The 23689-nt window shown below is 38.1% G+C and overlaps 2 protein-coding genes across 7 annotated transcripts; both read left to right on the top strand.

Moving 5' to 3' along the window:
• The first annotated feature begins 18 nt into the window (after positions 1-18).
• On the top strand, positions 19-10395 carry CKAP2 (cytoskeleton associated protein 2). 2 transcript variants are annotated; one of them, XM_015647954.1, is made up of 9 exons: positions 19-123; positions 1671-1755; positions 2518-2593; positions 4327-5138; positions 6140-6305; positions 6819-6986; positions 7518-7590; positions 8306-8684; positions 9540-10395. In XM_015647954.1, the coding sequence occupies exons 1-9, from the start codon at positions 63-65 to the stop codon at positions 9775-9777; spliced, it is 2058 nt and encodes a 685-aa protein (XP_015503440.1). In that variant the 5' UTR covers positions 19-62; the 3' UTR covers positions 9778-10395. The 2 variants fall into 2 exon arrangements, with proteins under 2 accessions (XP_015503440.1, XP_015503433.1); XM_015647947.1 differs by having other exon boundaries at positions 2515-2593.
• A 155-nt stretch (positions 10396-10550) lies between these two features.
• Positions 10551-23610, top strand: NEK3 (NIMA related kinase 3). Of its 5 annotated transcripts, none has more exons than XM_015635968.3 (16): positions 10551-10650; positions 11891-12096; positions 12902-12995; positions 13231-13328; positions 14359-14442; positions 15075-15142; positions 15262-15348; positions 16383-16437; positions 17468-17668; positions 18011-18080; positions 18674-18717; positions 19622-19721; positions 20155-20277; positions 21898-22032; positions 22676-22802; positions 23374-23610. In XM_015635968.3, the coding sequence occupies exons 2-16, from the start codon at positions 11980-11982 to the stop codon at positions 23438-23440; spliced, it is 1470 nt and encodes a 489-aa protein (XP_015491454.1). In that variant the 5' UTR covers positions 10551-10650; positions 11891-11979; the 3' UTR covers positions 23441-23610. The 5 variants fall into 5 exon arrangements, with proteins under 5 accessions (XP_015491454.1, XP_015491469.1, XP_015491446.1 ...); XM_015635983.3 differs by lacking the exon at positions 10551-10650 and adding an exon at positions 10663-10794; XM_015635960.3 differs by lacking the exon at positions 10551-10650 and adding an exon at positions 10663-10804.
• The last annotated feature ends 79 nt before the right edge of the window (positions 23611-23689 follow it).

Genomic DNA, 23689 nt, shown 5'->3' with positions numbered 1-23689 from the left:
GCCCCGCGGCCGGGCCAATCGGGGCGGCGCCGCGCGGTTCAAACGCTCGTGGCGCGGCGGGCATGGCGGCGCGCGCGGTCCCGCAGCTCGCGGCTAGCCGCAGGTCCGAGCCCGCATTCCGCGGTAAGGCCGGGACACCGGGGACAGGGATAGCCGGGCACCGAGGGGCCTTGCCGCTCCCCGCCACGGGCCGCCCGCTCGCCTGCCCGCGCGGGGCTGAGCGTTACCGGGCGCCGTTGCAGGCTCGCGCGTCTCCGCGGCGGGTGCAGGAGAGCCGGTGCGAGAGAGGAGCCGGTCGGTCTCTCCGCAAAGTGGGAGGGGAGGGCAGGCGCTCCAGGCGAGGTCGGAGACCAGGCAGGTCTTGGTAGCAGTGTTCGCTGTTGTGGTCTCAGAGCTTCCGAGCGGGCGTACGAGACTTCACCCTCCTTTGGCAGGGCTGGGGCCGGCACGGGCCCCACCCCATCCTATCCCCGGCCCCAGGTAGGACTCCTGGGCTGGAAGCCTCTCCTAGTGACAAGCGGGATGCCCTGGTGTTAAAAGCATCCTCTTGAAATCAGCAAGCGCGGCGCTGACCTGGACCCGCGCTCTTGTGCTTATTTACTTTCTGACCGGTTTGGTTTCTGAAAGTTAAAATGAGGGAGTCGCTTTGGTGCGGCTTTGCGGTTTGTGCGAGGGGCGGTGAGAGCCGTGCTTGAAGCAGAAGGTGCTGGGAAGCTCTGGGATGCACTTCGAGCTCGCTGCTGAATGAGCTGTGGTAGCTCCTTCAGAAGCAGGGGATGGACAGTGCCTTCTGGACACTTTGTCCAGAGAAGGGCAAGGAGCTGTGGAAGGGTCTGGAGCACAAGCCCTGTGCAAGGAGCGGCTGAGGGAGCTGGGGGTGTTTAGCCTGGAGAACAGGAGGCTCAGGAGAGATCTTCATCGCTCCCTACAACAGCCTGGAAGGAGGGCGGAGCCAGGTGGGACCGGCCTCTTCTCCCAGGCAACCAGTGACAGGACAAGAGGACACGGTCTGAAGCTGCGCTAGGGGAGGTTTAGCTTGGGCATCCGGAGGAATTTATTGACGGAAGGGGTGTTTAGATATGAGACTCGGCTGTCCAGGGAGATGGTGGAGTTACTATCCCCTGGAGGGACAGTGACAGCTGTTCCTAGGGCCTTTCCATGATTACTTATGATGGTATTGGCACTCCTAGTAGAATTAATACTTGCTCAAATCTCTGAGTGACGGTGCAAGAGAAGGAAAATGTTTTACTGATGTTCAGCTGGTTTCACATGCATGGTGCTTTTCATGTGTGATGTACTTGCTGCTGCCACAAATGAAAAGTGTGATTACTGAACCAACAGTAACTATGTGAAATATTGGACAGGCACACAGAAGGTAACAGCAAGCCTGACTTCTTCATGTTAAAAAATTCTGTTTCTTTTAGCTTAATACAGCAAACCAGCCATTTTATCTAGCTGTGAAGTTACATTCAACCATCTCTTGAATATTTACTTTCTCAAGAAATGTGAGAATGTGTAAGACATTGAGATGTGAAAACATTTTGTAATCCATAGTGTCTATATTTTATAATGTCGTGATGCTTTTCTAGCTGCATTTCCTTCTTGACTAAGGAAGTGTAATGTTCATATTTTAGCTGAAAATGTAACAAGCCTGTCTTAAAATTTTCTAGAACAAAGACAACAGAAAGTCAAAGAATATTTATCAAGAAAGAGGACTTCTGGTGTGCCCATTCAAGAAGACCAGACATCCATCAGGTAGTATTTCTGCTATGGCTTACATACTCTTATTTTCATACTCACTAATGTTCCTTCATTTTTATCTCAGCTGTCTTTTCTAAGTTCCTCTGATGCAATGATACCACTTGCTAACTAGAATGTTCATTTTGAGTCACATATAGTACTGCCAGGTCTCTTATATAACACATCACAAAGCACCCGAGGGAAAATTTGGATTTGCAACTTTAAATTGAGATGGTTTTCTGAGTTGTCAATACATTTTCATAGTTGCTAGGAGAGAAACTTGGTGGTTTTGTAACTTTCTGGGTAGTCTGATGCCAGCTCTGGTGCCTGACTGAAGGTTTTGGAACCTTGTCAGTGTGGTAGGAACTACATGTCCTTGTTCACACTTGCCTCAGATGGCCTGGGCTCTCATGATTGCAGTAGCTGAGCTTCAGCTTCTTGTGCTCCCCCTTTCCACTCAACTGCAGTATTTAGAAACTTCTGTAGCAGATGCATCAGACTAGACAAGTTGGTACTCATTCTTAAGCATGAGAAATTACACCTGCAGTGTAAATTCCAATTTGTTAGCTCTTTGTGGTGTAAGAAGGGAAGTTTTACAGCCTGGGTTCTGATTAGGAGTTGCTTAACCATTTGTTTTTGCTGGAGGAATAGTGCAAGCTAAACAGAAATGCTTCAGTATGAGTACATTCTGCAGACTGCCAACTGAAACAAGTGAACATACTCTAAAAATACATTACTTTGTTGAACGATTTAAGATGTCTTTTTCTTATTAAGCAGTAGCAGAACTAGGAGAGCAACTACCAGTAAACTGCAAGATAAGTTACAGCTCTCAACATCTCCCAAACCAGAAATGGTAAGTTTTTGACTGATACTTAAATACTGATGGCACTGTTTCTATGGTTACAACACTCCACTTACTTAAATCTATTTATGTTGTATGACTTCTAGAGCATGAGAAGTTTGCAGGTGCAGAGGTGTGGTTTGTTAGAATTTTATTTAGTCACTGCTTATTATATACTTTTTGGAAAGCTGTCATATTACAGTAGGAAATGGATCATGTTGATATTCAGTTTGTACCCAACAGGAGAGAGTGTTAAAGAGGATACCATTATTGCTGAAATAATGCTTAAATTTTAACAATATTTCTCAAGAATCTCAGAGGGGTTTTTGATACATTTTTGAGTCTTTGCGGAAGTTATTTGAAATCTGAGTAAGGTCTTTTGTCACAGTAAAAAAGTTTACTATTATTTGAAAGAAAGCCAAACCATTAACAAAATGAACTGTTGAGTGTATATATTTTTTTAGTGGTGTGCTGGAAAAACTAATGTAATCAGAAGTAGATGCCAGTACCTAATCAGAGTTTAAGGGACTGTGTTCCCTGTATAATTTAATGTAATTTTCCTGGAATTAAGATGCAAAAATGGTTGTGCTGCTTAGAAATAGCAAAACAGAGATTCTTCTGCAGATCTGTTCTCAGGGTGAGGTGAGGAAAAAATAGACATAAGACCTGTGTTCATGTTAGACAGTTTAGAGTTTGGGTTTCAGAAGATTTGAGATGTGGGATTATTTGAGGAGAAAAAACAAAAAACTTAAGACTTCAAAGCTGAATGTTGAGGAGAAAAATTACCAAAGTGAGAACAAGTGGTTTTTTTACAAATTTCCTGCAGGGACATCTATTTTTCTGTATCTTATGTGATTTAAAGTTGAGCACATAGTTTACTGAAAAAACAGTACTTGCATTCAAGCTCTTGTTATGCAGGCTTTGTCAAATCTAACTACTAAGCCTCAATGACAGACCAGGAAATGAGTTTTCTTTCAGGCATCTTCCTTAAAGTCTGCTCCTGCAGACTTCCATGTGTCATTCACACTTTTTTTCCTGCTTTTGTATATTTCACTCTTCCAAAAGCTGCTGCTTGGACAGTGCTCAATTAGGTGCTGTAGAGCAACTTTTTTTGGAGGAAAAGACTACATTCCATTTATCACGGGGGGTTATGCTGAGAACATATGGCTGAGAGTTTCAGTAAAGCCATGCAAAAGTGATGTAACTATTCTCAACTTGCAGCATCCTACATCTCAACAGTAAGAAAAATTCTCTTCTGGTGACATCTTCGAGTGTCCTTTACTCACTGCCTTGTGTTAGTAGACTATTCACACTAAGTGGAGGAATGGTGCTGCCTCTAAGTTATGAGATATGCAAACAGAGATATTGCTCTTGAGTTTATACAGCCTGTATAAATATAAATAAGTTTTATAAAAATAAATAAGTTTTATATAAAGCAAGTTTCTACTTTATAAATCTTCCAAGGAGATAATTTGGGCAGTTTAAAGCCAACAGTTACTTTCAGAGTTTTATTTTGTACTTCCAAGGCAAAATTTAAGCCATTTTTATTTGATTTTGTTGTGGATACTGCAGTAATAGTTGACTAATAATCTACTCAATATTTATACATTACTTCCATAGGCACCTTTAAGCCTTTTACTCTTAAGCACTTTAGCCGGGTAAATCATTGGACGCCTCTTTGGAAACAAGTCACATGCAGCATGAGCATACTTCTAACATTTCCATGAATATGCTTTTGATTTCAGGAAAATAAAGAGAATGCTGATCAAGTGTCATGGGACCAATCAATTTTAAACTCAGAAAAAAAAGTAAATTTAAATTCTACAATCCCACTGGCAAGTTATGTATCAGGGACAAACTGTAATCTTGAGAATCAAGCTCCAAAGAATAAAGTCATTGATATAAAATCTCAGCATGTATCACTTAGCAAAGCCATCTTGGAAATAAAAAGAATCAAAGAGAGGCATTTGACAGCAGAAAAACAAAATGCAAGCATCAGTGTACCAAAGAAACCAGCTCTTGGCAGATATCGTGGCAGAGTTATCCAATCCAAGATAAATTCTTTCTGGAAAGCAGAAAAAACTGAGGGGGAAAAGAGTTCTTTGCCAGACAAGAAGCTTATTCCTTCTGCCACCAAACAAGCAGCAAATTCTTCGTCCACAAAAAGCTGTAATGCAGTTCTGAAGACCATCAAAGTCACAAACAACCCTAAGTCTGTAAAATCAAATGATGTCCTGCCATTTCACAGCAAACCATCTGATAAAGCTGCTACTCAGTCTGGTTTGAAGAAACAGCTGACGTTTACTGTGCCACCAAAGAAAGTAACAGTCCCAAAAGTGGTTGGTGGTGGGGCACCACAGCCACTGAAGGCTGCTTCTAGCAATCCTGATCGCAAAGTGTGGGGTGTGAAGAAGCGTGCAGATTTTTGTGAAGATGCAAGACCAGAAGCTCCAGCAAAATCAACTTTTGTTGCTCCTGGTACAAAATCAGGACAGAATTCTAAAACAGATGGCAACAGAAAATCTATTCTGCCAAAAGAGTCAGCAGAAGTGAGAAGGTAACTAAATTACTGTTGAAGCTTACCTCTTGGAAGTTATTCAGGCCTTTTTCCCAAGAACATCTAGTTTGATCTGTATGTTGCTGTATAGACTCTGAAAAACAAAGAACTAAGTGTTTGGACTTGATGCCCAAGGACAGCAGACTAAAACTTTAGGCTTAGACTGAGAAATCAGGATTCAATTGCAGGAGCTCTCCAGGATTATAACTTTTCCCATGCAGTTAAAAAATAGATGTTGCTGTAGCTGATTTTTGTGGTTTTTTTTGTCTAAGTGTTGTAACAGCCTTAAGGATGACATATATTCCTGTAAATTAATTTCATGTGAATATCACAGTTTAAAAAAATGATAGGCAGGAGCATCTTTACAGACTGAAGGAGAGAACTTGTCAATGACATTTTTCAATTTGGTGAGTGCTGCATAGACAATGGGTGGGAAAATTATTCACAGTCTAAAAGTCATTTTATACTGCATATAGAGCTCCTTGTAGTAAGTCACATTTACTAAAAATTGATGGTCTAGGGGGTGGGGTTCAAATAAAACATTAAAACTGAATTGCATTTCACATCAGTTTCGGATTTCATAAATTGTGTGATAGGGTTGTTTTAGGCTGGTCTCCACACTTAGTCTTAAGACATTAGTTTCTAGCTTTGTGGTTTTAAGTGGGACTGGGGAGAAAAGGTGACAAAGGTGAACAATTCAGAAGCATTTTTTTGCCTTCCTTTGAAAACAAGGGTCTGTAACCCAAGTCTTTTGTTGCAGCTGGAAGGGAAGAGACTGAAGTGTTTTTACCTGGTAGATACCTAAAGCAGACAGTAATATGCATAGTTCTGAAATTTCCATGCACATCTAAAAGGCAGCTTTATTCCTCTTGGAATTAAAGGAAGAAGACTCAGACTACCTGGAAAGTATATCTTAGCATGACTTAACCTAATTAGTGTCAGTCAATGTGAAAAAACCGATAAAACATCTGTCACTTCAGCTGATAATATTCCTAATGCAGAGCTCGCTTGGAAGAATGGAGGGCATCTAGAGGAAAAGTGATGAGACAACCTCCTCTACATGCACTTCTGGGACCCCAGTCTAAAAGTAAAGAACAGGAGTTATCTGCTGCTGATAAAGAAAAGGTCAACAAGACTCTGAGTGAATGCCTCCAGTTAACACAACAGGTACTTGGACCCCTGCCTGCTGAGTTCTGATCATGTAGGTCCTGACAACACAAAAATCCTCTGAGCATGTTTGATCCATGTGAGTCAGATGGAGGGGACTAATTGTTCCCCAAATTGAGCAATATCATAGCTTTTGCCAATAGCTGAAGAAATTAACCTTTACTAACTCACTGAGCTACTAAGTAAGTATAGCAATAATGGTAATAATAGTAATTGAACAGTAACGTAATGAGAGTAGCTAGAAGGAATTAACCTAAAACAAGTTTGCATTTGCAGAAACTTGTCTGTACTTCTGAAAAAGTCTGTTTCCAGTAATTCAGAAGGTGCCTCTACATCTTACTATGTGCCTTCTACTTACAATAATTGTATAAATAATTCTAATTTTGAAGAACAGGTGAATAACAATTCTGGCAAAGAAAAAAACAAACCTTGCTTTCTAGTTCAAAAGCAGCAAAACTACGGAAGCTCAGTGTGTCAAATGCATTTAAATCTCTACTTTTGTGCTGACTTCAGGGACATCAAAGTGATGAAGTACGTGCCATGTTGGAAGATCTGATACAGAGCATTCCTGGGGTTAAAAAGCTTGCAAAATACTGGATCTGCTGTATGCGTCTTGAGCGGATGGGCCATCTCGGAAAGCTTATTGCTGTCTATGAGAAGGCCATTTTGGCAGGAGCAATGGTAAGCAACTTTGCTTAAAATTTGAGATTAATAATTAGAAAGGCATGAAAGTATGGCATGTAAAATATAACTGCTTCTGATTTTATTAAGTACCTTTATAGTAGGAAGAGAGCCACATGACCTACCAGACAATTTGGTTTGCTCTGTAACCACTGTAGGTATTACTTTGAAGAAATGTGTAGGATCATCAAATTACTATATGATGTTCTGCCTAGAAGGAATTAAGGACTGAGTTTTCTAGTGCCACTAGAAATCCAAAATAGAACTTAATTTTACACTTACCAATGGGCTTCATTGCTGTCCTTTAGTATCAGCAAGACTTCAGGGCATCAAACATATCTTTAGCACACCAAATACTGAAAATACAGGATTCACTTTTGTTCTAAGTCTGAACAGCATTAAATAGATGATTGTAATATGAACATCATGTGGCCTGCTCTACTTTCCATGTAACTATTATACCAATCAAATTAACTGAGATGATAATTGATTTTGGAATTGTTTTTCTAAAACAGTACAACTTTTTTTCAGCCTAGAGAGGAATTACGACACACATTAATAGATACAATCAAAAATATGGAAGATCTTTTAAACTCTGACAGTGGTAAGTCTGAGTACTCTGTTCTAGTTATATGTCTGACTTGACAGGCAACACAAGCTGTTCAAACTATTTGTACTGACATAAAATTTTAATTCTTGGAAAATTTTTTGTGATCATTTTATACTCAATTTTCTTTGAAAACAATCTTGGCTAAACAAATCCTTTTCAGCAGTGGGCATGTTAAAATGATTGGAGATGCTCTTGTATTCAAACTTGTTACTTTATCAAAGCTCTGTTACCCAGCTATTTCATCCTGATAATCAAAGAGTAAATAAAAATACTCTTGGGAGCTAAAAATCAGTGCCTCTGACACAAACTCCTTCACTATTAGAAACCTGGCTGTGTTATGGCATAGTGTCAATTAAAGGTTGTAAATATTCTAATTTTGGAAGTAAAGTAGCCATAAATACTTCCCTTAAATGTAACATAACCTTGACAAGTATCTGAACCCAGAAAGTGTCTGAAATACTTGAGAGCTGCAGCATCTGAAAAGGAAGAGAATGATTTCTCAGGATGTGTACCTAGCCTGAGCTTTCAGGTTGCAGATTCTTGAAGGTGGCTAAAATTATCAGGAATTTAAATTGCATTGAAGTCTGAGCCACAACATACTTACCTGAAATCTTACAGTTTTACATGAAAATAAAAGTTATCTCTCTAAAATCATTCTCTTTAGTTGTAACTAATGGCAGGTGTACTTTCTTCAATGCTTCATTTTTAGGGGGAACTGTGACGGAAGCTAATTTACAAGAGGTAGTGGAAGACATCAAGGAACCAAATTTGCCTGTAGAGCCAGTTCAGGAAAACTTCAAAGATGTCTGCCCTGATGATAACCAAAAAGAAGAGAGTGATAATAAGATGGCAGAGACAAACAAAAAAGAAGAAATTGATTTAGAATTAAAACCAAGAGGAGAGATCTTGCCAAAAAAGAATAAAAAGCACAAGGCTAAAGAACGAGCAAAAAAGAAAGGAAAATGTGAAAGAGAACAGAATGAGGATGGGATAAAAAATACAGCTCAAGCAATTAATTCTCCTGAGAAGGAGAATGACACATCTTATTCAATGAAATACAACCCTCCTACCACACCATATTTGGAAAGGTAAGATTGCTTCAGGTAACCATGGAAAGTCTGTAGTTTCTAGAGTAGCTGTTTGTGTCCTGTTGAAACAGAGAGGTACTGCAATTTTGAATACTTAGTTAAAAGCTTTCAATAACCACATTTCAGGATTGCTTCCCCTTCATTCAGAAGGAAGTATTTTTAAGAAAGCTTTACTCAAACTGTTTTGCTTTTTGAATGGTTCACTGCGGAGTAACCAGACTTTTATGGCAGAAACCTGTATTCCAGATTTAGGATTCCCTCCCATGGAATCCTCCCTGCCGATACGGCAGTAGCAGTTCTACGCTGAGCTAGGCAAAGAGAAAGATGTCTCCAGATCTCCCCTTTTCAACTGTAGATAAGGTTGTATGTGATGTAACACAGAATTAGTGAGCAAGATGTAACTGGCCTTTAAAAATTATTTTAATTGTATCTTGAGGCAAAAACCTGGGTAGTAACCTTAGTACAAACCAGCCAATACTTAATTTTTTTTTTCCCATAAGTTTTCTTCTAAGACAGTAGACTTAGGGAAGTCGTGCTCAGCTTTGACATCAGATGGAATTGAGTCCTGGCAGCTGTCCACTGTCCCTTGCAGCAGGAAGAACAGTTTACCCTGATGGAGTGGGAAAGAATCTTTGGGAACTCTTTTTAGGAAATTTTCTGGGTTAAAACATTTTGCCCAAGAAAAGTTGTACATCTGGTTTTAACTGAATAAATGGGAAGGGACCTGCTTCCTTTGGCTATGGGAATGGGAAAAAGTTGAACAGGAATCTTGGTTTCCTGTTTCAGCTGGCTGCTGCAGAGAACTTGTATGCCTATGTTTAGTGGTTTTGGTTTGTTTTTTTTTCTTTTCATAAGTGTGAAGATGCATCCTGAGGCAAATGACTGCAGTGCTAAAGATCTGAAAATCATAACTCCTTTGCGATATTCTCAACGCATTCGGGAGAAGATGGGCAAGCTGCCTGATGCTGTTAAAGATCAAGATCCATGTGTCTCTTCACATGAGCAGCTGGGAGACTTGGAATCAAAAGCCTCTGTGTTTATCCACAATCAGAGCAACACCCTCCAAGAAACAAGTGCTGAAATAGAAGAGTAAAAGTAGTGCTACTGCTACAGGGGAGTTAAAATTTGATACTTTTTAGGGAGTGTTGAATGGTACTTGTTTTATGCAGCTTTGAGAAAGGAGCTGTCTAAAAATTTGTGGACTGCCTGAGTCACTAAATAAACTTTTAAAGTTTCTACTTTTTCAAAATTGTAACAAAACTGGTTTTAGTACTAGACTAAGTACTGTTGTCTTTATATTGACTATGTTTCATTAAATTTTCAATTAAGGACTAGGTATAATGCTTCATGTTAATAGTTGATAGTAGTATATTGCTAATACCTACTGTTTTCTTGTTGCAATTCCTGTGAATTCCATAGAAACACGCAATCTTTTAGTTTAAGAAAACCAAGTAATGTAGGTGCTCCAGTAATGCAATTATCTATTCTGACAAGATTTAAATTTGGAAACTGAAGCCAGCTAATAAGGTGTGTGCTGAATTTAAGCCGTTTTATCTAGTTTTAGGGCTGCTTCAACAAAACCAAGTTTAGTCTCTTTAGTTACTCAGATTTATTCATTATCAAGTAATCCTAGATGAGGTCTGATACACTACTTACTATGTGACAGTTTTTATGTATGTACTATGGTATACTTATTAAATTCATCAATTTAGTTGTGTTTGTTCTTTATTTAAAGATTGAAGCTATTTAGTCTGTTCTTGAAAGACCAGAAACAGATCCCTGCCCTGTTTCCCATGGTTCCTCTCTGGGCCCGGCAGTGCCACTCCCGCCTTGCCGCGGGCCGGGCGGGGCCAGCGCTGCCGCCCGGGCTCGGAGCCAGCGCCCTCCCCTTCCCATCCGCCACAGCCGCATCCAGCGGCGGGGCCGTGCCGGGGCTTGTCCGCAGGGCTCGGCCCGGCCCGCCCAGGTGAGTCCCCGGCGGGGCCCGAGCGGCTGGGGGCGGGCTTGGCTGCACCTCTGCCCCGTAAAGGAGCCGGAGGAAGCAAAGCGCTCATCAGCCCCTTAGAGCACCGCGTGTGCGCACGGTGAGCGGAGGATGCTTGAATGACGGGTAAATCAAGGTAAAAGCGCCGAGGTTCTGAAAAAAGGATAGTATCCCCCTGCTGGATGAGAGATCCTCCATGAGATGTGTTTTGAGGAGGAAATGGGATAATGTGTGAGTTCCAGCAGCTGTGGGAGCTCTCGGGAGGGCTTGGATGAAGATCAGTATTGGAGGACAGGGCACAAGCTCATGCTGTGCCATTGGGACTTGCAGGCTGGACATCAGGAAGATTTTCTTCACAAAAGATGTCATTAGACATTGGCATGGGCTGCTCAGAGAGGTGGTAGAGTCACCATCCCTGGAGGTGTTTAACTGGGTGCTGCACTCAGTGCCATGGTCTTGTTGGTATGGTGTTAGGTCATGGGCTGGATTTAATGACCTCAGAGGTCTTTTCCAGCTTCATTGATTCTGTGATCCCCTGATGTAATCTAAATGTAGTGATAGAACAACGGGGAACATTGCAAAAGTACATGAGGGAAGGCTAACACTAGACATTAGGAAGCTCTTATTTACTGAGAGGCTCGTTGAACATGGGAACAGAATCCTTAGAGAGGTGGTCAATGCCCTAAACCTGTTAGTGTTTAAGAAACATTGCCATGATGCCATTGTCACGTGAATTTAACTTTTGGTCATCCCTGGAGTGCTCAGGAAGTTGCACCACATGACCATTGTAGGTCCCTTGCAACTAAAATATTCTGTATCTTCTAGTTCTTGAAGTCTTTGCTCAGTAGCTTTTACCAGTTTGATCCAACATATGCTGTTTTAGGTAAGAATTGTCACCAGAAGCTTTATGCTTGTTGTTTCCATAACTATGCCTGTGAGTTTTAGTTAGTATTATGAAACCACCTACAGGAGTGCAGGTAACAAAGGTAAACGAAGATGCAAAGTTGTAAGTCTATAATTGACATTTTGAAAAGTTGTAGCATTTTAAATTTAAAAATGCAGAAATATCACTATAATGTTTCAAGCTGTGCTTTCTGGAGGCCTCACCATCAGTAAAATCAAGGTAACAGTGCAGGGAAGTGTGTCATGGTAATGCTGGGCAGTAAGGTACCCACAGTTATCACCCCTTGCTGTTATTTTGTTCGGGTCTTTTTTCATGCAGGTTATATTAAGAGAAAATTTTAAAAGGTGTTAAGGTCATGACAAAGTTTAGAAGATAATCCTGAAGTAGTGGTACTGGATTTATAAAGAATGGAAGGATACAACGTGTTGAAAGTACTGGGAGAGGGATCCTTTGGCAGAGCTGTCCTAGTTCATCATAGAATCAGTGACCAGAAGTATGTAATGAAGGAAATAAGGCTTCCAATGGTAAGTGTGAAAAACATCACCTCACCACTTAAAAAAAATAAAACTAAAAAGTCCTAATTCTGTATTAGAGTGAGGGTATTTTTGAAACGCTGAAGACTTTTGCTGAGAGTTTTGTTTATTAGACAGGTGTTTGGTATGGTTACTGTATAACTACATCTTGAGCTGATGTTGTTGGCACAAAGTGAAGTGCATGGTTAGATTTTAGGATTTTGGGAAGTGTAGCAGGTATGAAGATGCTTAGAATGAAATCCCTGTTCCTCCTGATACTCGTGGCTCAATTGCCATTGATTTGACTAAAATGCAAATTTCATCTTCAATGTCTAATGAGGAGATTAGTGACATTACTGCTGGTAATCAGCTATTTGAGTTACATTCTGTGCACTCAGCTAAGCTAAAAGTCACAAAACGTGAGGCACTGGCTTTCTGAAGCCAAAGTTTAGCTAAGACCTGGGCACTTAGCTTTACATTGAGTTCATGCAGACTATCAGCTGTTTCAAAGTCAGCATGTGCTGCTTTGTTATATAGTTCTGCACTTTTAAAATAGGAAAAGGCATTAATTGAAATAGGAAAAGGTTCTCTCACATTAAAAAAAAAACCAAACCAAATACCCAAAAAACCCAAAGAAGTCTTCAGTGAATAATAAACTATAGATTAAAAAGATGGGGCTTTAAAAATTTCTAAATTACTTAAAATAACTGAAGAAAAATTCTTAAAAATATATTTTCTTTGGAAAGTGAAGCACTTTTTGTGTATATGTGAGAATTTGTTAGTGTGAAATTTATAGTAAGTGTATTTATATTTTCAGTCTTCATGTGGTGTAGAGAATTCTAGGAAGGAAGCTGTTCTTTTGGCTAAAATGAAGCATCCAAATATTGTTGCCTTTAAAGAATCATATGAAGGTAAGTCTAAAAAATTAAATTCCTTCATTTGTTTGAAGTTGCATACTCCTCAGGGATGGAGATTACTTTCTTTTTTTGTTTATTGTATATATTATAAATAAAAGACATATTTATTGTAAGATAACATATAGCATGTAGTTGGAGCTTTCTAGTAAAAAGTATTACATACAGTAAAAAATCAATACTTATCCTGCTAATGAAAATACTAATTGTTCTTAAATTACAAAAAAATTAGCTGATGGACACCTGTATATAGTGATGGAATATTGCGACGATGGAGATCTAATGCAGAAGATTAAACACCAAGGAGGAAATTTGTTCCCTGAAGACACGGTAAAAAAAAGACATTGTTTTGAACTAATGGGGCTGGGAATCCTTTTCCATATAAACTGAAGCATGCTGCTTAAACCAAATTAGAGATATGCAAACATCTTGGTGAAAAAAAAGTAACTTACAGATAGAATAGAATCATTATTTTTTTTTTATAGTTGGGAGCAGATCAAGACAAGAATTGGACTGAAAGGAATAAAAATAGAAATTGCTACTTATATCTGAAAATTGTTCATGTAGTGTGAAAACCAGTCAGGTTTGCATGCAATTAAGAGGAATTTTACACAACCTTCAGAAAGAATTTAAAGCATAATAAGAGTACTGCAAATGAAAAGTAAACTTTGGTAAAATAAATAAAGTTAACCAGGAGGATAAATGCCTGCTTTTTATGTAGCAATTAAATGTTTAAACCCATTCAGTATGTGATAATTCCTTTTACCAGAGAACCTGTAAAATTACTTAGGAGAAAGTTCAAAGGGACATGGTAGTGAATAAAAGCTACTTGTTGCTGCAGTTAAGAGCATCACCTTCATTAAAATGAAAGGACCAGAAAACTCAGCTAATTGAATATTTAGATTTTATATGCACCTTTAAGGGGTTTTTTTTTGTACTTAGAAAAGAACACATTTCCTTTTAGAAACAGTATGTTATTTTTGAGTTTTGTTTTGTTTGTTATTTGGTCATTTGGATTTTTTTCCTATTTGCTAATTCACTGTGTAACTTTAGATAACTTGTTTATAAAATGACCATCAGCTAAAGCATCAGGTAGCAATTCCCCAGCTTCGTTATTGCTATGTATTATCAGAGCTTTTTGCACACAGGTAATAAACATTCCTTCTGCCATGTTAAAATATAATCTATCTAGAAGAACTCAGTCTTTCATGCTGGTTGGAGGCTGTTATACTGGAGTTACTTTTAACTCCCAAATGTTCTGAATCCTTTTGTTCTCCTATTTTTTTTAAAAAAATCTATTAGTAAAGTATTCATTATATTGAGCATTGAGCTGTTACTACTCCTGGCTGCTCTTTTTCAGATCCTTCACTGGTTTGTGCAGATGTGCCTGGCTGTGAAGTACATCCATGATAAACGTGTCCTGCACAGGGATATAAAATCCAAGGTGAACAGAGCAAGTTTTGTTGCCATTAATAAACTCTCCTGCATGCAAAAGTTAAACCTCCCTCCTTCATAATTTCCCATGACAACTAGGTTCTGTGGTTTCTATTTAGGCCTAAGAATATCATGTAAATGAAATTGTTGAGTGCATGGGATGAGGTAATACTGGGAGTGTAAATATAATCTAAGAATAGCTATATCCTTCATATCCACACTGCTGATAGCACCAACTGCTTGTGACAAACTGCATATAATTTAAAATAATTACAGAACTATTAAAAAGTGTATGGATTATGTGGTTTGCAAATGTCTTCCCTCACCATTTTTTCTTTTTCTCTCTTCCCTATCAGAAAGAGGGAAATTCAGAAGAAAGTGGGCCCTTGGTTTGAATATAGCATAAAGATTAAGGCAATTCTAAGTTCTTGTTCTTCCTCTGCTAGTGATGCTAGGGCTTTAGGCCCATAAAGCCTTTCTGTTTTGATTTTTTTTGGTAGAAGTATTCAGAGAAGCAAGTAAAAGGAGACACAAAGATAAAATATCAGAAGTGGTCATTGCTGTGTTTTCTGTGTATCCAAACTGCTGAAATGATTCATAGAAGAATATTTAAGTATGTTAATCTTTGCTCTTGAAACACAGAATGTCTTCCTCACTCAAAGTGGAAAAGTCAAATTGGGAGATTTTGGATCTGCACGCCTTCTTGCACAGTATGTGGACATCTCAGCTGATCTCAGTGGTGTCAAGTTTTATTTTACCATTGAAAAACAGTACAGAGTTCAAAAATCATTAGTTTTCACCTGGAATTTCTTCTTTGTGCTTTCATTAGTCCAATGTCATACGCCTGCACCTATGTGGGAACTCCTTATTATGTACCTCCAGAAATATGGGAAAGCCTGCCATACAACAACAAAAGGTACTCGTGTTTTCAGTGGTCACAAATAATGCCTGACTGATGGATGGGTTTTTTTTATTGCTGTTTCAGTCTGGCTTTGTGGCTTATCCATATTTGTCTCAGAGAAGATACTGAGCTGAAGAATATTTACAGCATTAATGAATTTTAAGTGGTTTTTTTTTTTAAAGTTATAGTACATAAATTCCTCTTTATTTAAGTAGCTGAGAGCACAGTATCTTTAGTCCTAGAAGTCTAAAAAACAGTGTGCAGACCTCTGTTTGTTTGGGAGAGTAAATACATACATACTTGTGTGTATGTTTGTAAGTGTGTATATGTGCACAAACAGGTATGTGTTTGCATCTTATTTTTTGAGGGGTGGTTTTCTGGATTATTGTTGATGGATGATTTTTTAACCTCTTCATGCCAGTCTTGATACTGTAAGGATAATGGCACAGAATGGATTACTTAGATTTACAGAGCCCAGTTATTCTGGTCCTTATGCAAGAACTGTGATTGATTTTCCAGGGGAGGTAAGAAACCTTTTACAGTTCAAATTGTTTCCTGCTCTTCTTGCAAGAAAGGCTTCAGTTGCTTCTTGTGCAAATGTCAGTACTCACTTTTGGTGGAAAATGATGGGATTTTTTTCTCAGTAGGAGAATTCTTTTTGGCAGAGCCAGAATTCCAGCTCTCAGAATCAGGATTGTGTAGCTGCTCTTTGATGTTCAGGACCATAGAATACAAAGGCTTTCTTTTTAAGTTCTGAACTTTTTAAGTTCAGAAGGATAAATATTGTTGGAGAAAATTAGTTAAGAGACATCCTAGGAATAAAAAGCCAACTCCAACTGTATGACAGTCATCCTTTTTTTTTTTACAGCAGGGTAGGATGAAATAAGCAAGAACATTTCCACATAATTGTATTGTCTTTTATGGTTACTTACATTTAATTTTAGCTTTTTCAGCTCAGTTAGGTGCACAGATCAAATGTCACGCTTTTAAGCAACATATTAAGTTGTAATTTCTGGCTCAAAATTTTTCATCTCTCTCTATCTCTACAGTGATATATGGTCTCTGGGGTGTATTCTGTATGAGCTGTGCACTCTAAAACACCCGGTAAGTACAGCTTTAGGACTATCAGAAAAGTCTTGGAATTCCCTGAAACCTAATAAGCAGTTAGCTGTACTATAGAGTTGACTGAAGTGCTTGCTGCTGCTTCCAAAAGAGGGGAGTATTGCTCCACCCTTCCCATGCCTGCTCCGCTGTATGCTTCAGTTTCAGCAGTTCTTGGGACCTACTGGGACCTTCTGTACAAGAATCTATTTTCAAATTTGTTAGAAAACAATTGGGTTTTTTTAAAATTGGTTAATTTTCATCAGTATCAGTGAGATGATCTGGGCATATTGAGTCCAGCAGCTGCCAGGCTGGTTCCAGATACCTGCAGTTACAAGAGCATTGCATTTTACAGGATCAAGATAATCCCAGGACATGGTGACAAAGACATGCAAAAATCTCTGCTAATGAAAATATATTCTATACATATAAATACAATGTATATATTATATACAGCAAAATGTAGTAAACAATAAACATTTTTGTAGCTTGCATCAGTGATACATCTTTGCTTATTCTTCAAATTAAACAAGTCACTGTCCAAGCACCATTCTTCTGCTGGAACAGTGGGGACCTTGATGAATGATTCTGTCTTTCTGTCATTTCTGGGACACTGTCTTTTATGGTGTTGTTTCCATGTTTCTTACGTGTTTACATCCTCTGTCTCTCTATACAGGTACAAAGGTAAAATGAGAGCCCTTATCAGGGTATGTTTGTTTTGCAGGAAAATCAGATCCTGAGAGTCATTTTGTCTTAGTTTTTTATAAGCAGCAGTTTCCTTTCATTGAGCTAACACTGTATCTTGAAATCAGAGAACCACAAAATATTCTGAGTTGGAAAGCACCCACAAGGATGATCTTAAGTATATGAATTGATGAATTTGATTTCTATAAAAATAAAATGGGAATAATCATAAATTTATGGGAGTAATTCCTATCTGCTTTTCACTTGTAGAAGTTACCTTTAATTATGTCAGCTACTTTTTACCTTATGCTTAAACTCTGTCTCTAATATTAGTTTGTTTTTAATGCAGTTTCAAGCCAATAGCTGGAAACATCTCATCCTTAAGATATGCAAGGGGTCCTATGATCCACTTCCATCTCACTATTCCTATGAACTTCATTACTTAATAAAACAGATGTTTAAGAGAAATCCCCAGAATCGTCCATCAGCCAATACTATTCTTGCAAGAGGATGCTTAACCAAACTTGTGAAAAATTGTTTGCCTTCTGAGGTATAGTATATTCTTTGTCTCTAGATTTAAGCAATACTATCTACATTTAAATACTAAATCCTTTTAATTTGTAGTTTGTTAGTGTATAATTGTAAAGTGTAGTGTGTAGGTAGTACTCTAAAGGCCATGCAGTTGTGCACTTCCCAGAAAACTCAGGTTTTGAAAAGCATTTCTTTTGAAAATGAAGTTGGATATTGACTTGATGCTGATAAAATTAGATATTGTTAGCTGGAACAGTGATTTAGTATAGTGACAAATAGTTGTTTTTATCAAATAGTATATGCAATAGTTTGAAGAAGTTTAAAATGGTACAGTACTTGCATCTCTTCATACACCTTTCAGATGGCAAATCAGTTTGGGCAAGTATTAGAGGAAACCAAGAAACATGAAGGCAATGCTGCAAGACAAAAGGGTAAGTCAGTAACATTTTTTGTTGATGTAACGAATGACAAAATGAGTAGGAGATATAAGGTCTTAAATACAGCTATAAAACATTAGCATTATATGTCCAAATTTAATTTTAATTATTTCAAAATTTAATACTATTGAACTTAAATGGAAAAATGCTTGTAATGCATGTAAATTATATTCCAACATAAGTAGAGTGCAAAGCTACAATATACTTATTGTAGGTCTTAAGTCTTAACACTGGAAATAAACTTTTCAGTTTTAGAATCAACAAAACTTTTAACAGTGGCATGTATTTTAAATATGACAGTTCCTTCTTTCCCAGTGCAGAAGTAGTGTTCATTAATTAATTTTTATACAGGGAATGTTGGGACTTTTTTCTTCATAAATTTAACTACACCACAATAAGTGCACATTTGGAATGGAATAATAGCAGGACTCTGTTGAGAATGAGCTCTGTTGTCAAAAGTGTGAAGAAGCTGTCACATAATTGTCACTGCTTGGTTCAGTGGCAATGCTGTCATACCTCTGGAATACTACTTTACAAAAATCTTTGCTAAAGGTGTTAACTCTTGGATCTGTTCATTAATGTATCAGGGAATGTCATGGCTGGTGGAAGTTCAAATAAGAGAGAAAATAGAGTAAGTATTCAAGTATAAATATGATACTTGTATTTTAATAATTTAGAATGTTCTGTATTATTGATAAGTTTTTACAGAAAATTATTCCTATGCTAAATCATAAATCAGTCTACTAGTGTTCAAATTTCAGTTTTTCTGTGTGTTTCCCAGCACTCTTTGGTTGGAAAAAACTTTTTGATTCTTCCCATGTTTAGTTTAGTTCCAAAGTGGATTTTTTTATAACCCTGTCAAAACAAAGCCCAAACAACCTCTTGTTTTTTCAAATTTTTTTTTTATTTTGACACTGCAAAAGTTTATCCATTTTCTTTGCCTTTGGGACACATTTGGAACTGGCTGCTGTGGAAACAGTCTAGTCTGGACATAATTCTCACCAGGTTTTAGGGCCCACATGAGATTTCAGGAGGGGAGAATTAAAGTAGCCAAGATGTCCCCTATGGGTACATTACCATAGCCTGACTCAGCCATATTCAGTATATTTTTAAGAAATACGTTGCCCAGGGACTTTTTTTTTTTCTTTTTCTTATCATAGACCTTTCAAGCTGAGAAGTTTAGTATTTGGTTGCAGATGCATCTCGTTTCCCCTGGGAATGTAAATAATTTATATTTCTTGCATTCTTAAATGTAAAAACACCTCAAATGAGAAATTATATCAAAAAACTACATATGTGCTTAGCTTCAGAAACTGGGGTTTTCTGTCATGGGTACACAGTGTGAAAAGCAGTGCCATAATAGGTAGGGTGCAGTTGCAATTGGCTTCATGATATTTAGTTTAGTTTTCAAATCTTGCAGTCTTTAGGCCAGGTATTTTATAGCAAAACTGAAAAAATTAATCCATGTTAATATGACTGCTTTGTTTTCCTTGACAGCAAGGATAAAAATTTAAACAGTCTTTACTCTTTTAAAGCAAAAGGAAGATGAAAGTAGCAAGGATAGCCCCTTAGAAAGGAAAAATGCTGAGGGTTTGAGTGAAGGCACAAGGGAACAAAGGAAATCTTATCAAGAAGGTAAGTTTTACAGCTTTAAGGCTGATGCACTTCTTTCTGTGTACTGGTATCTGCAGGTCAGTGGTACAGCTATTTAGGTGGCTCAAACTAGCTCAGGTAACTCCAGACAAGAAAACCATGCTGCCATCGGTTGCTTCTTCAAGTACGTTGATTCATCCTGCTCATCTGAAATTTAAAAAAAAATAATAAAATTGAAATATCCTCTTGTCAAAGTAATAAAAAATGACAGTTGGAAAACATTTGGAATAGATTAAATGTATGGGGAACACTTTCCAGTTCAGATTTGCATCCACAGAATCAAACATCACTGCTAGTTAAGTGGTTCTTAATACTACTTTGCCTGGGCAGTCTGGACATAGAATCAAGTTAGATGCTGGTTACCATGGGGTTTTTTTTGTTACAATTACAATATCAGCTTCTGCTGTCCTTCCAGGAAGTACTGATCTGTCACATGCCCACAGGAGGCAATGGGAAAAGAGGATATCCAATACTGTGCTGGATGTCCTGGAAAATGCGTCCTTGCTTTCTTCCAGTTTTACACCTGAAGAGACTGAAAGTAAGACCTAACTAAAAGTGCTTTTAATTCAAGTAATGTCAGTGATTCTTCACAGATTTTAAAAGCCAAAACTTTACATGGCTGTCTTAGTTTAGGGCAAATTTGGGAGAAAAATTCTAAATGGGGAAAAAATTCTAAATGGGGAAAAAAAAATTCTAAATTTTTTTCCCATAGAAAAAAAAATTCAAATGACTTCTCCTCCCAACTGGTCCAGGAAAAAATAATCTCCTTGGAGAGAAGTGGAAAAAACCCTGTTTTATTTAACAGAAATTGAATAATATTAAACAATAAAACCTCTCACTGTTCGATGAGTTGGCCAATCTAGGAAGAAAAGTCCTTTTCATGTGGTGTAGCTCGGCTCACTCAGGTTCTTATCAGTCCCTCCAGCCAGTGCTGAGGCCCAGGCCCCAGTGGGCCACAGGTGTGAGCTCCCGGGGTTTGGCTGGGTGTTTTTTAGTCCAGAGCAGGTTTGAATAGATCCAGGAAAAAAAAAAAGAAAAAAAGGTCCAGGGAACTCCTCTGCCTCAGCTAGCTAAAACTAACTGAAAGCCAGAGAGAAGCTCTGTCCCGCTGTCTGTCCATGCTGCAGACACCACAGTCCAGGAGCGGGATGTGGGGGAATGATATTTTCTTTCAACACAAACTGTGTGCTTCTTCTTCCCCCCCCCTTCGCTCTCAGAGCCAGTCTTAAAGGTGCAGAACTTAATATATAACATAAACTAAAGGATTAAAGATACCAGTATCATAGTCACCCTAGGACAATGGCATGTTTAAAATTAGGTTAAAATAATTTAAGAATATTTCATTAATGAACACTGGAAAAGTTCACTGTGCTGAAGAGAATTTGTGTTTTTATGTGACAGGAGGATTACAAAGAGTGATGAAACTGACAGATAACATTAGCAACACTGAAATTATAATCATCACTAAGAAATTATCTTACAATCCTCCTTTTAATGCACCATTTGTGGAGGTAGCAGTGAGAAATTCATTTGGTGCAGAATGCAACCACCTTTTCTTTCAAGTACAGCATAATATTGGGAGCATAAAACATCTACACCTCCACTTTTGTTGTGATTTAACATACAGGTTTAGGCCAGTGACAAGAACTATCAATGATGTATCTCAGTATGAGCAGAGACTTATTTTGCTTTTGATTGAAAGCTTTTGATTAAAACACTTATCATGAGGTTTCTTCTGAGAAAGATTTCAATTTTAAAATGCCCTACATTGATGCAATTGTTAAAATTATTTAATGTGATTCTGGATATGTGTTCTAGGTAAATGTGAATAAATGCTGTGGAAATAATCAAGATATGAATAGTCAGAAAATTCCTAGGGTGTGGTAGGAATGTTATATGATAGTTATGCACAGGGCAAGGGAAGTGGATGGAGGAATACATGTATTTAAGTGTTCTGCTTAAATAGAGAAAAAAGCCTCAGGCTTCCTGAAACTTGCAGAGGAACCACATGAGTTTGCAGAGCCTTGGTGCGACAAATGGAGTTTATCTAGACTCTTTTCTTCCTGTTTCTTCCTGTTTCTCATTTTTCTCTTGAATGTGATCTTGAATGTCATCCATACTGATAATGCAATTTTATAATGAATGATTTTATACCCAGGTGGTGGTGTTATAAACTACAGTGAAAATAAACCACGGAAGCAGTGGAGCAAGGAACCCCCTCAGACCCTGATGGACATGCTCAGCAATGCAGATGTCAGCTTAGCATTTAAAACATACACAATTTATAAACCAGGTAAATCCCCATTTTATGGGTAAAAACGTTCATTAATAAAGGCAATTTATTTATTTAATTTTTTTTTCATACATGGCTTCTATGTATACAGATCGTTCACTTGAGTTCATATCACAACAGGCAACCTTTTGGGGTTTTTTAAGTTTACCAAATTAAATGTGGACTTAGAAAAGCCAAGTTCAGAATTAATGAGTGATTGTACATCTGCACTACAGTTCTTCATGATGGGCTTTCACTTCCAGCTCATCAGCTGAATGAGACTGTGACAAAACACAGATGCCTGCTATGTCCTCCCACCCTCTGAGCTGTGCAGTGTGTGTTAGGGAGATGCAGGAAATGCACAGTAGCCCCATCAGGTAAATCCCCCCTCACTAAGGCAGTGGTGCCCTGGTTCAAGGGCACAATGATTGGATCCACAGCTGAAGGCAGCTGCAGTCTGTAGATGTTTGCAGCCACAGTCACAAATACTTGCTCTACACTTCAGTTGCCTTATCAGTTTATTTTCCCACCTAAAATAGGAAACTTATCCTGGAATCTGCTGCAAACTGGGGATGAATTCGAAAGACTATTTTCTGTTTATATTCTCAATAGTTTAACTTAAAAAAATTATTTTAATGACATTTTAATTTTTATCTTTTAAAAGCTTCTGAAAACATATTAAGAGGTCCACTTTCTGCTGAAAATGAAGCATCTGACGAAGTAGATGGTGAACATGAAGCTGTTGTCATAGATTCTGAGAGATTTGAACCTAGATCTGATGAAGATGACACGTATGTCCAAATAATGTCCTTGCATTTATGTTTTCTTTGGTTCCTCAAAGAGATTTTTCCATAACAACATTCCCCTGAAAAAAATAGTATTTTTCTCAGCATCTAAATCCATCCCTCTCTTGCATAATGAAATGGAAATTTAGTAGCATTTGATATCTTACGATGTATGAACAAAAATGCTGTGATTTTTGGATGTGTGTATGTTTTGGGGGTGGTTCTCAGATTCCCAGAATCTCAGTTTGTGTCACTGTTTATTTTTGTGGTGCCTGGAGATGACTACATAGGCCTGTATTGCTGCAGTTCAGCTGCAGACTGTCGATTATCAACATATTTGCAGTCTCTTAATTAATTTACCTTTGCTTTTGTTGAAACTTACTTTTGTAAATTCCATAGAGAACATTTATTGGTTCTTTTATCGAAGTGGTACTGGAAGTAGGTTTCTTGTGCTGATAGTTTTAACATAATTTATCCTAATTACAGGGTAATTTCTTTTGGGGGAAAAAAAGCAATTAAAGATTTATGAAGTTGTATTTTGCTTTCCAAAATAACATTTTTTGAAATCTGTTTTTAGGGACTTTGAAGAAGATGACCCAGACTGGGTGTCAGAACTGAAAATGGTATTGAAACAGAGTGACTGAAAACTTGAATTTACCTGCAGTGAGTGAAGTTAGGTGTGCTGGTATCCAAGTTCTTGTTAATAATTGGTTATTCATTGAATAATTTCAGTCAAAAAAAATTGTGTGGGCATGTTTACTATATCACGAAACGGAGGATGGAAAATGCACAATAAACTTTTTTAGAAAGAACACTTGCAGATAGCTAAGCAAGTTCATGTACTAAATATATTTGGAGTTGGTAATAGCTTTGCAGAAATGCTCAGTGAAATT

The sequence above is a fragment of the Parus major genome, chromosome 1 (assembly GCF_001522545.3).
Source record: "Parus major isolate Abel chromosome 1, Parus_major1.1, whole genome shotgun sequence".
Taxonomy (NCBI): Eukaryota; Metazoa; Chordata; class Aves; order Passeriformes; family Paridae; genus Parus; species Parus major.
Note: the sequence above shows the minus strand (reverse complement) of the source record. Positions and strands in the feature narration are given on the sequence as shown.